The 15524-nt window shown below is 42.4% G+C and overlaps 1 protein-coding gene across 2 annotated transcripts in view; it reads left to right on the top strand.

Annotated features, from left to right (window-relative positions):
- The window catches only part of megf10 (multiple EGF-like-domains 10), a 139800-nt gene that overhangs the window by 5137 nt on the left and 119139 nt on the right, over positions 1-15524 (top strand). For both annotated transcript variants that reach the window (XM_061802002.1, XM_061802001.1), the window contains exon 2: positions 4798-4933. In XM_061802002.1, coding sequence (XP_061657986.1) covers positions 4806-4933 — 128 coding nt within the window. In that variant the 5' untranslated portion in view covers positions 4798-4805. The remainder of the gene's footprint in view (positions 1-4797; positions 4934-15524) is intronic.

Raw genomic sequence — 15524 nt, 5'->3', positions numbered from 1 at the left:
TTTCTGTGCAATGTGTCATGCACACACATACAATGAAGAAAATAAGTATTTGAACACCCTGCTATATTGCAAGTTCTCCCACTTAGAAATCATGGAGGGGTCTGAAATTTTCATCGTAGATGCATGCCCACTGAGAGAGAGATAATCTAAAAAGAAAAATCCTGAAATCACAATGTATGATTTTTCAACAATTTATTTGTGTGATACACCTGTAAATAAGAATTTGAACACCTGAGAAAACCAATGTTGATATTTGGTACAGTTGCCTTTGTTTTCAATTACATAGGTCAAACGTTTCCTGTAGTGGTTCACCAGGTTTGCACACACTGCAGGAGGGATTTTGGCCCACTTATCCACACAGATCTTCTCTAGATCAGAGAGGTTTCTGGGCTGTCGCTGAGAAACATGGAGTTTTAGCTCCTTCCAAAGATTTTCTATTGGGTTTGGGCATGGAGACTGGCTATGCCACTCCAGCACCTTGATATGCTTCTTACGGAGCCACTCCTTGGTTTTCCTGACTGTGTGCTTCGGGTCTTTGTCATGTTGAAAGACCCAGCCACGACCCATCTTCAATGCCCTGACTGAGGAAAAGAGGTCGTTCCCCAAAATCTCACAATACATGGCCGCATCCTCTCCTTAATACAGTGCAGTCGTCCCGTCCCATGTGATGAAAAACACCCCCAAAGCGTGATGCTACCACCTCTATGCTTCACAATAGGGATGCTGTTCTTGGGATGGAACTCATCATTCGTCTTCCTCCAAACACAGTTAGTGGAATTATGACCAAAAAGTTCAATTTTGACCTCAAAACGTTCTCCCATGAGTCCTCTGTATCATCCAAACGTCATTGGCAAACTTAAGACGGGCCTTGACATGTGCTGGTTGAAGCAGGGGAACCTTCCGTGCCATGCATGATTTCAAATCATGACGTCTTAGTGTATTACGGTCACCTTAGAAACGGTGGTCCCAGCTCTTTTCAGGTCATTGACCAAATCCTGCCGTGTAGTCTTGGGCTGGTTCCTCACCTTTCTAAGGATCATTGAGACCCCACGGGATGATATCTTGCATGGGGCTCCACTCTGATTGAGATTGACTATCACGTTTAGCTTCTTCCATTTTCCAATGATTGCTCCAACAGTGGACCTTTTTTTTACCAAGCTGCTTGGCACTTTCTCCGTAACCCATTCCAGCCATGTGGAGTTGTACAATTTTGTCTCTGGTGTCTTTGGACAGGTCTTTGGTCTTGGCCATGTTACAAGTTTGAGTCTTATTGTATGGGGTGGACAGGTGTCTTTATGCAGCTAACGACACAGGTGCATCAGACAAGGGTACCAATGCTTTATCAGTGACTCAATACTGATAATGACTACTATCCATCCATCCAATTTGTGTGCTGCTTATCCTCACAATGGTTGTAGGAGTGCCGAAGCCTATCCCAGGTATCTTCGGGCAGCAGGAAGGGTTCACTCTGAACTGGTTGCCAGCTAATTGTAGAGCCCATAGAAACGATCACTCGCACACACAGTCACACTTATAGGCAATTTTAGAATTGTTAAATTAATGCATGTTTCTGGCATGTGGGAGGACCCACCCTGGCAGGGTCAGAACATGCAAACTCCATACAGGCGACCTTGGGATTTGAACGCCGGTCCTCAAAACTGTGAGAAAGACGCTCTAACCTGTTGTACCACCGTGCAGCCATGACTACATTATTAGTTTTATTTTCTATTTTTAAATTCCACCGTGGCAGGATGGTCTGTCTGTTCCATCTCAGATCTGTCGATAACTGTACATTCATCCATCTTCTTCCATTTATTTATAGAGTACTACAGCATTCTTACTCTAGCACAATCTCATTCAATTTGGTTTTTATTGAATACTGGATTCTGAGGTCTTTCTAGGGACAAAAAGTCACGAGCTATTGTAACATAGATGAAAAATTATCAAATTTGTACTCTTCGGCTCTGTCACAATTTTGTATGACTTTTGAGAAAGTGTTTCAAATTTTGTGTAGACAGATAAATAATGTGCAATTCTGTTTTTTTTCTGGTCCCAGAGGTCTCAGTTCCTGCCAATTGATTTCCAGTGAGACAGAGAGGCATTGGTATTTTGATACATGGAATCCTGCATCAGTGTTGTACAGCTCTGCATAGTTTGCTCCTTTGGGTATCTGGAGTTCTTTCATACACAAAGGATTGCCCTCGTTTGTGTAGTACTGCAGTTGTCTTAGCATGGGGTGGGTGTTACAGCATTGATGGCTACACCTGTCCCAATCAGCCGAGTGAAACAAGAGATGAGTTCTCCTGCCCCCCAAAAAACATGCGAAGTCGAAGTACAAGCAACACCATCTTACCATTATATATTTGTATTTGTATATTAATCACCACTTTGCTGGTATCATTACCTAAAATTCTGGCAACACACACACATTTACCCTGGAAATAAACATCCATCCATTTTCTTCTAATTATCTGAGGTCAGGTTGCGGGGGCAGTAACTATAGCAGGGAAACCCAGACTTACGGTACCTCTCCATAGCCACTTCCTTTGAGGCGATCCCAAGGCTTTCCCAAGCAAGCTGAGAGAGACTTTTTCCATGGTATCTCGATACGTCCCTGGGGTCTCCTCCCGGTGGGACATGTTTGGACACCTCACCAGAGAGGCATCTAGGAGGCATTCAAATCATATAGCCCAGCCACCTCATCTAGCTCCTCTCAATGTAGTGGAGCAGTGGGTCTACTCTTAGCCCTTCTCGGATGACCCAGCTTCTCACCCTCTCTCGAACCAAGAGCCCGGATATCCTGCGGAGGAAACTAATTTCAGCTGCTTGTATTCAGGATCTTTTTCTTTCGGTCATGACTCACAGTTCAACCCATCTGAAGAGGACTGGTACCAGAGCCCAAGCAAGGCAAGCCCGACTATATCTAGTTGGAAATTCTCAACCTCACACACCTGCTTAGGTTCCTTCCCTGTCAGAGAGATGACATTCCACATTCCGAGACCCACTTTCTGTGCTTTGTCTGGTCCATCACTTTGGACGTGTTTGCCATGTGTGACCCTACAAGGGGTTTGAAGCCCCCCAGACATCTTAGCTCCTAGAATTATTGGGACACACAAACCCCTCCACCACGATAAGGTGATGGGTCACAGAGGTGTGGAAATATACAGCCTTTAGGGGAAAAAAGAGTTTATATGGTAGTTGAGAAAAGAGGAACTTGCTTGGGACCTGACCGATCTCACTTACCTTGGCCATCTTGTGGTAACTCTCTTTTTTCTATAATAATTCCCTTTACTGTGAAAAAGATTGGTTCAAGAGTTGAGAAAAAGTCAACCAAAGTGCCAATGATAAACGTCACAAGGAAACAAGGCTGTCAAGACAGACATTTTTGAGAAACTTTCTGACTTCATTCTGTATTTTCTGTAGTTTAACCAAAAGGGCTCTACACACATTTACCATATTTTGATCATAGATATTTGATATTGATATTAACTTATTAAAAAAAACAAGTACAGCTTTTATGTCACCAAAGAGCACTTGTGCACTCACTACATCCTATCTAAGATTACTGAGAGAGCTGATGCATTTCATTTCTCCCTTTTGGACAGGATGTGAAACATTAAACTAAAAGACATTTCCAATGCTGTGCACATACAGTGGGTATATACATTAAAAAAAAAAATCAATGCACATCTGTTCAAGTTGGCCTCACAGTTCTGAGGTTCAGGGTTCAATCCCAGCCCTGCCTGTGTGGAGTTTTCTCATTTTCTCCATGTAGCTGTGCTGGTTTCCTCCCACATCCCCCAAAAAATGCAACATTAATTGGACAGTCTTAATAGCCCCTAGGTGTGATTGTGAATGCGACTGTTGTTGTCTCCATGTGCCCTGCGATTTGCTGGCAACCAGTTCAGGGTGTACCCTGCCACCTGCCCATTGACAGCTAGGATAGGCTCCAGCACTTCTGCGACCCTTGTGAGGATAAGCGGCTAAGAAATTGGATGGATGGATCTGTTCAAATGCCAGTTTTTTGTGACAGTAAAGAAGTGAAAATAAAAACAATTGTTCCATTGGCTCAGAGGATTAATTTGGGTTGTAACTCTTCTGATTATTCGCTGCACACCATTGTCAGAAACCTTTTTGTAGGCCGTTAATTAGGACTGAACCAGCTGATATTCATTTGTGCTGGCAAAGGATGGCATTGATGTTTATTGATAGATTTTAAATGTTGTCTTGGCTTTCCATATGTTTTTGCACCTGTTTTTCTTCACGTGTTAAATACTTTTCCCTGTCTTTTCACATGTTTACACAACTACATTTTTAATCTTATTTGTTCAACTTTGTATTTATTGAATGCTTGCATTGTACTGCATCTGGTTAAAGTTTCAAGTCAATTTTTGTAAGAAAAATGGTGATGTGTTAAATACTTCATCTGCCGATGTGAGATGACGAATACTATTTCTCACAGACCACAATCTTCTGTTTCATTTATTAGTTCTATTTTTTCTATAGAATGCAACTTCATTGTGCACATGTATTTATTTCTCATTTATAAAGTAAAATAGCTCATTATGTCATTCAGCAATCAGTGCCCTCACTACAAAAAAAAAGTGTGTAGACTATAATATTAGATACATGATTTTTAATGCACAAATACTTCTTGATAAACTAAATGTAAAGAACGAACCACATTTTATATCCACTAGAAAGATGTTTTAATGTACAGTATGTTGTGTGGATTTCATTTTCATGAAACAGAATTCATCCATTGCAAAGTTAACTTGTTCCTGTCCTTCTGCCAAGGTTCAGTCATGAGTGAGATGGCGATGCCACTACAGTCCCACAGGATGATTTTGTTGGCTGTGGCTTTCATTTTCCTTCCTTGCATCACTACCTCCCTTAACCTGGAAGATCCAAATGTTTGCAGCCACTGGGAGAGGTTAGTCTGCTGAGCATATATACTATACTTTACACCAATCTGATTGGCGTGTTTGGGGTCAGCCAATAATTACCATTTTATGTTGATAGGCAGATCTGCTTTAATGTCATAACTTGCCGATCCGATCTATGACATGCTTGATCAACTCCACAAAAGCATAGCAAATATATTTATAAAACACATTTCATACACAAGATAACTCAATGTGCTTTACGTGATTAAAAGCATTTGAATACGAAAACATGAAAAACATTTTAAATGGGGGGAAAAATAAATTCAAATTACCAAAAAATAAAATTTTAATTAAAATGTAAAAAAAGAAAAAGACCAATAAAAACAGCAAACAGTGCAATAGCATTAATAAGTGGAAATACTTGAAAAAGCACAGAAAAAAGATGGATTTAAAAAACATTCACACTAGGGGCTTACATCACCTCTGCTGGGAACGTGTTTTTGTGCAGCATAATAGGTAAATTCTGCTTCATCATGTTTGCTTTGGACTCCGCGGTCCACTATTTGACCCGAGTCTATTGATCTCAGAGCCCAACTTGGTTTATATTCTGTAAGCATTTCTGTCATGTATTCAGGACCTAAACCATTTAGTGATTTATAGACCAGTACCAGAACTTTAAAATATATTTTAAAGATGACTGGAAGCCAGTGTGAAGACTTTAGAATTGGATTATGTCTATATTTTAATCTTGGGAGCAAAGCCCAAAGATATGGGATATCTAAAGGGGAAGTCACAACAGCACCGGATTACTGAGGTATCGGCTGTCCTGTGTTGCGGGCTACCTCAACTCAGAGTGAGCAGCCATGGATGGTCATTACAGCGAAGAGCAAGAAAAAAAGAACGTGAGTCGGTACAAAACTTTGACATCAGACTTCCGAATAAATTTGAGCCACTTCTACATGACCCTGGCCAAGAATGCTGATACCCCACCACCACTGAGGTGGTATGAAATTCAATCATACAAGAAAAAATTGGGACTCCCAAAACAAAAATTCAGGTTACGAAACGCATCCTTGGACAAATATTAGTATTAGTATTAATATTATAAGGAAGGAAGACTCAGGATACAAAAGGAAAAAATAGGAACTGGATTCCCAGCCCCCAAATTCCACTGGACGCATACATCCTGTATCTTGGTTTATGTTGGAGCGATACAGATGCTTTCCCATTGGCTATCGCTGTAGCATGTTTCTGGCATCCCACCGGTTAGGAGGGACATCAATCTTTACCTTTTGGTTTTCCTTGAACACTCGATTGTCACCAAATCATAACGTTTTGACACAATGTCACACACTAGTGCAAATTGGTGAAGTGCAACTTTTTCTTTACTTTTTTTGTTTGTGTTTTTTGCAAGTTTATTCATCTTTATTCACCATTGGGCCCCAATAAACTTTAGTGGAATTAAGTTAGTTGTGTGCGTACATCCATACATATGTTTTCTCTGAGGTGTCAAACGTTTGTCTCCTCCTCCGTTCCACACAATGCCTTTTGCTTACCTCTCACCCTTCTCTTCACATAGTCACCCAACACCAAAGGTAAATGAACAAAATTTGTATCATTCTTTATATTATGTACTTTGAATGCTTATTTTTGGTCGCTCTCAAGCAGTAATCAGAGGTACTGAAAACAAGATTTCATTCATCTAACAAAAGTGCAATGTTTGGAGGCTGAGGTTTTTATCAGCAGACCTCTCCCACATATATGATTTCGAGATGAAAGTTTCTCGAGGCTCTGCCAATTGAATAAGTGGTTAAGCAAAATTTGTACTGCACTATCTATGAATTTCATTGACAATTTCTGCATTTTTAGGGAGTAGAGACATCTTTACAAGGCACATTGTTTATATCTAAATAGACAAAGAGTTAGGTTAATGGCTGCCAAAATTTTTTCTGTGTACGTCAGGGCTCAGCATTTTTTGAGGCTGAGGGCTACTTCGTGAACACCAATCGTATGAAGGGTGATGTGACCTGTTTGCGGCAAATTTCAGACTCAGTTCATTACACGTACATAAAATATTTTTGTTTTAATTTATTGTAGTAAATGACATTACAGGTGTTTTAAAATTTTAATTCACGTAAGCAAGTCAGATTCAGAATTTAAAGCACAAATAAAAGTAACGATTTGGGGCCTATGGTATTTTTAGAACATAGCTTGAGGGGACCTTATATGGTCCTCGCGGGCTACCATTCGCCCACAGGCACCGCGTTGGTGACACCAGGTGTAAGTCATACACCGCCTCAAAATGTTTACAAAAATCAAGGATGAAAGGATGCAGCTGTTCCCCAAACAATCGGAGGAATAAGAGATAAGGCGACACAAATTGAATGAGTCAGTACTTTAAATTTCCCACAACTCTTCCTTGCCCCATTAGAGCCAACCACAACGCAGAATCCTCCCTCTATGACCAAACCAATCTACTAGCCTGAATGCAATGCTAGGTCTGATAGAAAAGGTGAAGAATATTTTCAATGATGGAGTCCAGCCCATACCACACCAAGATTTTCCTTCCATCTCCCCTTGACTAAAACCACTGCCCACTAAGATGTGAAAGGCCCCTCCACCACCCATGAAGAATTATTATTATTTGTGAATCTGATTGATATTTGCCGGGTCTTTTCCACAATAACTCTGACCCCTACAGAGATTAGGCATTTTTCATCCTTTACGAGATATCAGAAAGTTTGTCAATGAGATATGGCACAAAAGAAAGTTGAACTACTAACTTAGTGAAGTTAAAATGGGAATCTACCAAACTATTGTCTCTAGCAAGCAAAGCAAATTTATTTGTATAGCACATTTCATACACGAGGTAACTCAATGTGCTTGAAATGATGAAAAGCATTTGAAAACAAAGAGACAAAACATTTAAAATGGGATAAAAACAATAAAAATGACAAAATACATATTTAAAAAACAGACAAAACCCCATACAGTGCAAGTAAGATGAACTACTCCAAAAAGCTTGAGAAAAAAAAGAGAGTTTTCAACCTGGATTTCAAAACATTCACACTTGGGGCTGACCTCACCTCTGTTGGCAACTTATTCCATTTGCGTTCAGCATATTAGCTAAATGCTGCTTCACCATGTTTGCTTTGAACTCTGCCCTCCACTATTTGGCCTGAGTCAGTCGATCTCAGAGCTCTACTGTGTTTGTGTTCCATAAGCATTTCTTCAGGACCTAAATCATTTAGTGATTAATAGACCAGTAGCAGAACTTTGAAATCTATTCTAAAACTGACTGGAAGCCAGTGCAAGGACTTTAGGATTGGAGTTATATGCGCTGATCGCTTTATTAGGTCACAGGGTAACAAATCAATGTTGATTAATGACATTACAACCTATGATCTCGATTTTTTGTTATAAAAAGAAACATGGTTAACAGAAGGTAGCTGTAATAGCATTTTAAACGAGGCAACACCAGCAAATTTTAATTTTATGAGGAAGTGTAGATCGGAAAAAAAGGCGGTGGTGTTGCTGTTATTTTTAAGTCATTGTTGCAGTGTAAATAAATTATAGTGGGTGATTTTCACTCTTTTAAATATCTGTGTCTTTTAGTTAAAGGTGACCCGAAGATTATTCTTTTAATATTTTATAGACCTACAAGATACAATCAAACATTTATGGAGGTTTTTAAAGAACTGGTGTCAATTTTATTTGTCAAAACGGTAGACTAACATTCATGTTGACAACAACATGGAAAAAACATCTGAAGAACTTTCTTCTATATGAGACAGATTTGGCCTCTCTCAGCATATTAACAGTCCAACCCACATTCAAAATCACATCTTAAACCTGGTCATCTCAAAGTATGTTGAAATTCTATCAATTGACATCCATCTGTCCATTTTTGAGCCGCTTATCCTCACAGGGGTTGCGGGAGTTTTGGAGCCAATCCCAGCTGTCATCAACCAGAAGGCAGGGTACACACTAAACTGGTTGCCAACCAATCACAGGGCACATTAAACAGACAACAGTCGCATTCACAATCACATCTAGGGGCAATTTCGAGTCACCAATTAATACATGTTTTTGGGATATTGGAGAAAACTGGAGTGCCCGGAGAAAACCCACACACCACTTGGAGAACATGCAAACTCCACACAGGCAAAGCCAGGATTTTAACCTCAGAACTGTGAGGCCAACACCCTACAGCTGCGACACCATGCCGCCTATTTCTAACCATTTTTGTGTATTTTTCTTAAATTACAGATTCTTCCAAAAGTAAAGTAAAGTCCAGGCTGTGGGGGTGCCCATGCTGTTGCGCTAATTGGGAGGCACACACCTGCGCCTCATGCGGGCTGATTATCCCCTGTATATGTAGGACCCGGTGACGACTGGTCCTTTGCCAGATCGTTGAGGTTCATGCCCCGTTCCAGCACTCTCGTATCATTGATCGTTCTCCCGTGTACCGACTCCTGCCTGCCCGCTGTCCTGCTCTTTACGCCCGACGTCCCAACTTTACCTGACTTCCTGCCCGATCCCCGATCATTGAATAATAAACGTTTTTCCCGATTTACATTTGTGTCTCCCGTGTACTCCTGCATTTGGGCCCTACCTTCGTTCCGATGGGTCGTGACAGAACAATCTGGCCAAAACAGGACCCAGCAGGAAAGGTGGTTAAAAAGGTCTTTGGTGGGAGGGCCCCGGGGGTAGATGAGATTCCCCCAGAGTTCCTAGAGGCCCTGGATGTTTTGGGTCTGTCCTAGTTGACACGCCTCTGCAACATTGCATGGACATCATCAGTGCCTCTGGATTAGCAGACTGGGGTGGTGGTCCCACTTTTTCAGAAGGGCGCCTGGAGGGTGTGTTCCAACTATTGGGGGAATCACAGTCCTCAGTCTCCCTGGTAAGGTCTATTCAGGGGTGCTGGAAAGGAGGGTCTGTCGGGAAGTCAAATCTCAGATTCAGGAGGAGCAATGTGGTTTTCATCCTGGCCGTGGAACAGTGGACCAGCTCTACACCCTTGGCAGGATCCTCGAGGGTGCATGGTCGTTCACCCAACCAGTCTACATGTGTTTTGTTGACTTGGAGAAGGCGTTCGACCATGTCCCTCAGGGAGTCTTCTGGGGGGTTCTTCGGGAGGATTGGGTACCTAACCCCATGATACGGGCTGTTCGGTCCCTGTACAACTGCTGTCAGAGGTTGGTCCACATTGCCGGCAATAAGTTTACGGTGAGAGTTGGACTCCGCCAAAGCTGCCCTTTGTCACTGATTTTGTTCATAACTTTTGTGGACAGAATTTCTAGGCGTAACCAAGGCATAAAGGGTGTCCGGTTTGGTGGCTCCAGCATCGCATCTCTGCGCTTTGGAGATGATGTGGTTCTGTTGGCTTCATCAAGCCGTGATCTCCAATGCTCACTGGAGGGGAACGCACCCAAGTGTGAAGTGGCTGGGATGAGAATCAGTTCCTCCAAATCTGAGACCATTGTCCTCAGTTGGAAAAGGTTGGCGTCCACTCTTCGGGTCGGGGATGATATCCTGCCCCAAGTGGAGGAGTTCAAGTATCTTGAGGTCTTGTTCACGAGTGAGGGAAGAATGGAGCAGGAGATCGACAGACGGATCGGTCCAGCGTCTGCAGTGATGCGGACTTTGTAACAGTCTGTTGTGGTGAAGAGGGAGCTAAGTCGAAAGGGAAAGCTCTCAATGTACGAGTCAATCTACGTTCCTACCCTCACCTATGGTCACAAGCTGTGGGGCATGACTGAAAGAACAAGGTCCCGGATACAAGCTGCCAAAATGAGTTTCTTCTGCAGGGTGTCTGGGCTCTCCCTTAGAGATAGGGTGAGAAACTCAGTCATCTGGGAGGGGCTCAGTGTCGAGCTGTTGCTCCTCTGCATTGAGAGGAGCCAGATGAGGTGCCTGGGGCATCTGAACCGGATGCCTCCCACACACCTCCCTGGTGAGGTATTCCAGGCATCTCCCACCGGAAAGAGACCCCGGGGATGACCAAGGACACGATAGAGAAACTATATCTTTCGGCTGGCCTGGGAAAGCTTCGGGATCCCTCCGGAAGAGTCAGAAAAAATGGCGGAGCAAAGGGAAGTCTGGGTATCCCTGCTGTGGCTGCTTCCCCCGCGACCCAACCCTGAGAAGCGGTAGAAAATAGATGGATGGACAGATCATAGGTTGTAACAATGTTACTAATCACCATTGATTTGTTCCCAAGTGACCTAATATTAAAAAGAGCTTGTCTTGCAGAGCTAACTGGAAACAATGGTTTCAAAGATTCAGATTTTATCCTTGTTTTGATTTTTTTTTCTTTTTGTGCCATATCTCTTTGATGAACATTCTGTCCCTTGTAATTACAGGGATAAAAAAAATGCCTGATGTCCAAAGGGGTCTAGGTTATTGTGAAAAAGACCCAGCAGATAGTCAGACTTACAGATAAGATTCTTCATGGGTGGATGACAGGCTTTTCACATCTTAGTGGAGGGTAGTTTCAGGAAAGTGGTGATCGGGGGAAGATCTTGGCATGGTGAGGGCTGGACTCCCATCTTGACAATAGTCTTCACCCTATCTGTCGGACCTACCATCACATTCAGGCTAGTAGAAAGAGAATTTTGCATTGGCCTTGGCTCCAATGGGGCAGGAAGAGGTGTGGGGGATTTAAAGTGCTGGCTCATCTCATTTGTCATTCGCTCCTCCGATTGTTTGGATGACCCAAATGACTCTGTGTGCACCTTATTATCTGTACCTACAATTATATGGGAACAGCTGCATCCCTGCGTCCTCCACCCATGGAAAAATCTGCAGTTTTCTTTTCGGACCAGAGAATGACGTACAGAGTACAAAATGTTGGCAGCCAATAACTTAACCCCTTGTCTATTTGGACAGAAAGTGTCTGCCTTGTAAACATATATGCGTGCCCCAAAAATTGCAGACATTTTCAATTGTTATGAGTGTCTAGATTGAGTTGTTTATTCTCTATTCTATTTATTTTTCTTTCTTACATATTTACTTTATTATGTCATCTGACACGGACCGGATGCCCTTCCTGACGCAACCCCCTGCATTTATCCGAGCTTGGGACTAGCCTACAGATTGCAATGGCTTGTACCCCCATAGGGCTGCATTGAATGGCTATTTTTTGTTAGTTTGTTATTGTATTCTACTGTGTGTGACTCAATTGTCTTCAATGGAATACAAGTGGTTTATTAAATTTTCCTGGTTTGACCAAGGGAATTTATTCTAAATTCACTTGTAAAAAAGATTAAATTTACAGATAGTGCAATACACACTTTGGTTAACCACTTGTGTAATTGGCGCAGCCTCAAGAAACATTCATCTCTAAACCGCATAAGTGGGAGAGGTCTGCCGTTAAGAACCTCAGGATCCAAACATTGCACTTTTGTTAGGAGATCAATGAAATCTTGCTTTAGTACCTCTGATTGCTGCTTGAGAACATCCAGGGCATCTGTATGCATAAGGAAAGATTTCACAGTTGGGTACTGATGAGTGATCTCCAGGATTTTTTGAGCAATATCAGACACTGTGTCCTTAGTAAAACACAGTATTTTGGTGCTCTTCTCACTGCAAAAGCCTTTCATATCCTTGACGGCTCCATTAATGTTGGGTGTCCCAATTTTTTCTTGTATGATTTCATTTCAGTGGTGTTGGGGATGAGCATTCTTCAGAGTCAGAGTTTTGTTTTGCATTCACTTGTTTTTTTTTCTTGCTCTTTGCTGTAATGACCGTTCATGGCCGCTCACTTGATGTTTGAGGAAGCCGGATTCCTCGGTAATATATATGCTGGTGTTATGGCCACACTTTTAGATGTCCCATATCTCTGGGCTTTGGTTCCAGTAAATTCCAAGGTGAGCGGCTAAAGGATCCATTATCTTTTCCATAGTTTACATCCACAAAAAAGAAAAGTACAGTCACATAGGTTTAAAAGTATTCGGGATTCGCTGTTTCAAAAAAAATGAGAAAAACAAGCTTATCTGCAAGAAAAAACGTAAAGAGAGGTAACGTAAGCAGAGCAAGGAAAAAAGTGTCTGCACTGTACGAGAGCAAGAGAGTAAAAGACATTCACTCAGCATTGCTATCATGTCATCATTTGAATTCAAAAGCTAGTTTATTTTTAGCCTTATCGCATGTCTTTTGACATAGTCGTGGAGATATCTGACCACCAAATTATTTAAAAAAATGTTGTGATGCACTGTTGGACCAATCATTAGAAAATGGAAGAAGCTAAATATGATAGTCAATCTCAATCAGAGAGAGCCCCATGCAAGATATCACCTCGTGGGGTCTCAATGATCCTTAGAAAGGTAAGAAATCAGCCCAAGACTACACGGCAGGATTTGGTCAGTGACCTGAAAAGAGCTGGGACCACCGTTTCCAAGGTGACTGTTGGTAAAACACTAAGACCTCATGGTTTGAAATCATGCATGGCGCGGAAGGTTCTCCTGCTTAAACAAGCACATGTCAAGGCCCGTCTTAAGTTTGCCAATGACCATTGGATGATACAGAGGAGTCATGGGAGAAAGTTTTGTGGTCAGATGAGACCAAAATTGACGAATGATGAGTTCCATCCCAAGAACACCATTCCTACTGTGAAGCATGGGGGTGGTAGCATCATGCTTTTGGGGGTGTTTTTCTGCACATGGGTCAGGACAACTGCACTGTATTAAGGAGAGGATGACCGCGGCCATGTATTGTGTGATTTTGGGGAACAACTTCTTTCCCTCAGTCAGAGCATTGAAGATAGGTCGTGGCTCTGTCATGATCCTGCCGCTCCAGCCCGGACTGTGCGGGTGCTCCCGCGGTTGCGCTGATTGGGAGGTGCACACCTGCGCCTCATGCGGGCTGATTATCCTGTGTATTCATATGACCCCGATGACGACTGGTCCTGGCCAGTTCATTGAGCTTCATGTCCCGTTAGAGTACTCCCGTATCCCTGATCGACAACCCGTGTGTACCGACCTTCGCCTTTGTCCGACCAACCCCGTAGGCCTGACTCCTTTGATACTTCTGCCTGCTTTGATCATTCTCCTGTGTACCGACTCCTGCCTTCCCGCTCACCTGCTCTCTTCGCCCGACGTCCCAACTACCGCTGCTGCACCTGACTGCCTGCCCGATCCCCGACCACGAAATAATAAACGTTTCTCCTCGAACTACCTTGCATCGTCCGAGCCCTGCATTTGGGTCCTACTCCCGTTCCGATGGGTCGTGACAGGCTGGGTCTTTCAACATGACAATGACACAAAGCACACAGCTAGGAAAACCAAGGAGTGGCTCTGTGAGAAGCATATCAAGGTTCTGGCGTGGCCTAGCCAGTGTCCAGATCTAAAGCCCATAGAAAATCTCTGGAGGGAGCTGAAACTCTTGTGTTTCTCAGCGACAGCCCAGAAACCTGTCTGAACTAGAGATCTGTGTGGAGGATTGGGCGAAAATCCCTCCTGCAGTGTGTGCAAACCTGGTGAACAACTACAGGAAACGTTTTCCCTCTGTAATTGCAAACGAAGGCTACTGTACCAAATATTAACATTGATTTTCACAGGTGTTCAAATACTTATTTGCAGCTGTATCACACAAATAAATTGTTAAAAAATCATACATTGTGATTTCTGGGTTTTTCATTTTAGATTTTCTCTTTCACAGTGGACATGCACCTACGATGAAAGTTTCAGACCCCTTCATGATTTCTAAGTGGTAGAACTTGGAACATAGCAGGGTGTTCAAATACTTATTTTCTTCACTGCACATATATAGTGCTTTTCATACTCAGTCAACACAGCAGATTTCAGCTGCGCTGGTGCAAATTTTGTTCACTGACGTGTCCACCAAATGAGTGAAATGGCCATTAGGGTGTCAGAAAAAAAGTCCAAAGGATTGCAAGTGATTGATTTAGAAATACTAAATCTAAATATCCTTTGTTTGATCAAATCAAGATGCAACAAACATCAAGTTATTCATCAAAATTTGCTTCCCCCATTCAGAAAGGGCTAGATTTGTGTCTGCAAATCAATGACAATTATGTAAATAGAATTGTGTTGGATAAAAATGTGCTGGGGTCACTGATGGTGTAGTGGTCCAGTTGACTTTGGTGCGGGCAGCATGGGTTGAGTTCCCACTAAGTGATGGTGTGAATGTGGGTACAAATGGTTGTCTGTGTCTAGATGTGCACTGAGACTGACGGGTGACCAGTTCAGGATGGAGTCTGCCTTTTGCCCAAAGTCACCTGAGATGGACTCTCACCACCTTGAACAGGTTAAGCGGTGTTGAGAATGGATGGATGAATGGAAAATGTTTTGATTTTTTATGAATAAATGCCAGTTAGAGTCACTGATGGTGGAGTGGTACTCTCAGCTGACTTTGGTTCAAGGAGCTTGGGTTCACTTCCTGCTCAGTGATGATGTCTATCGATGTGCCCTACAACTGACTGTTTAACCAGTTCAGTGTGTCATCTGCCATTCATCTAAAGCAGGGGTGTCCAAACTTTTTGCAAAGAGGGCCAGATTTGGTAAGGTGAAAATGTGTGGGGGCCGACTATTTAGCCTGACATTCTTTGAACCATTAACATTAAATACAAATTAACTTTTTGGGATTTTTTTAAATTTAATTACAAATGGCATA

This window comes from Syngnathoides biaculeatus, chromosome 17, assembly GCF_019802595.1.
Source record: "Syngnathoides biaculeatus isolate LvHL_M chromosome 17, ASM1980259v1, whole genome shotgun sequence".
NCBI lineage: Eukaryota > Metazoa > Chordata > Actinopteri > Syngnathiformes > Syngnathidae > Syngnathoides > Syngnathoides biaculeatus.
Note: the sequence above shows the minus strand (reverse complement) of the source record. Positions and strands in the feature narration are given on the sequence as shown.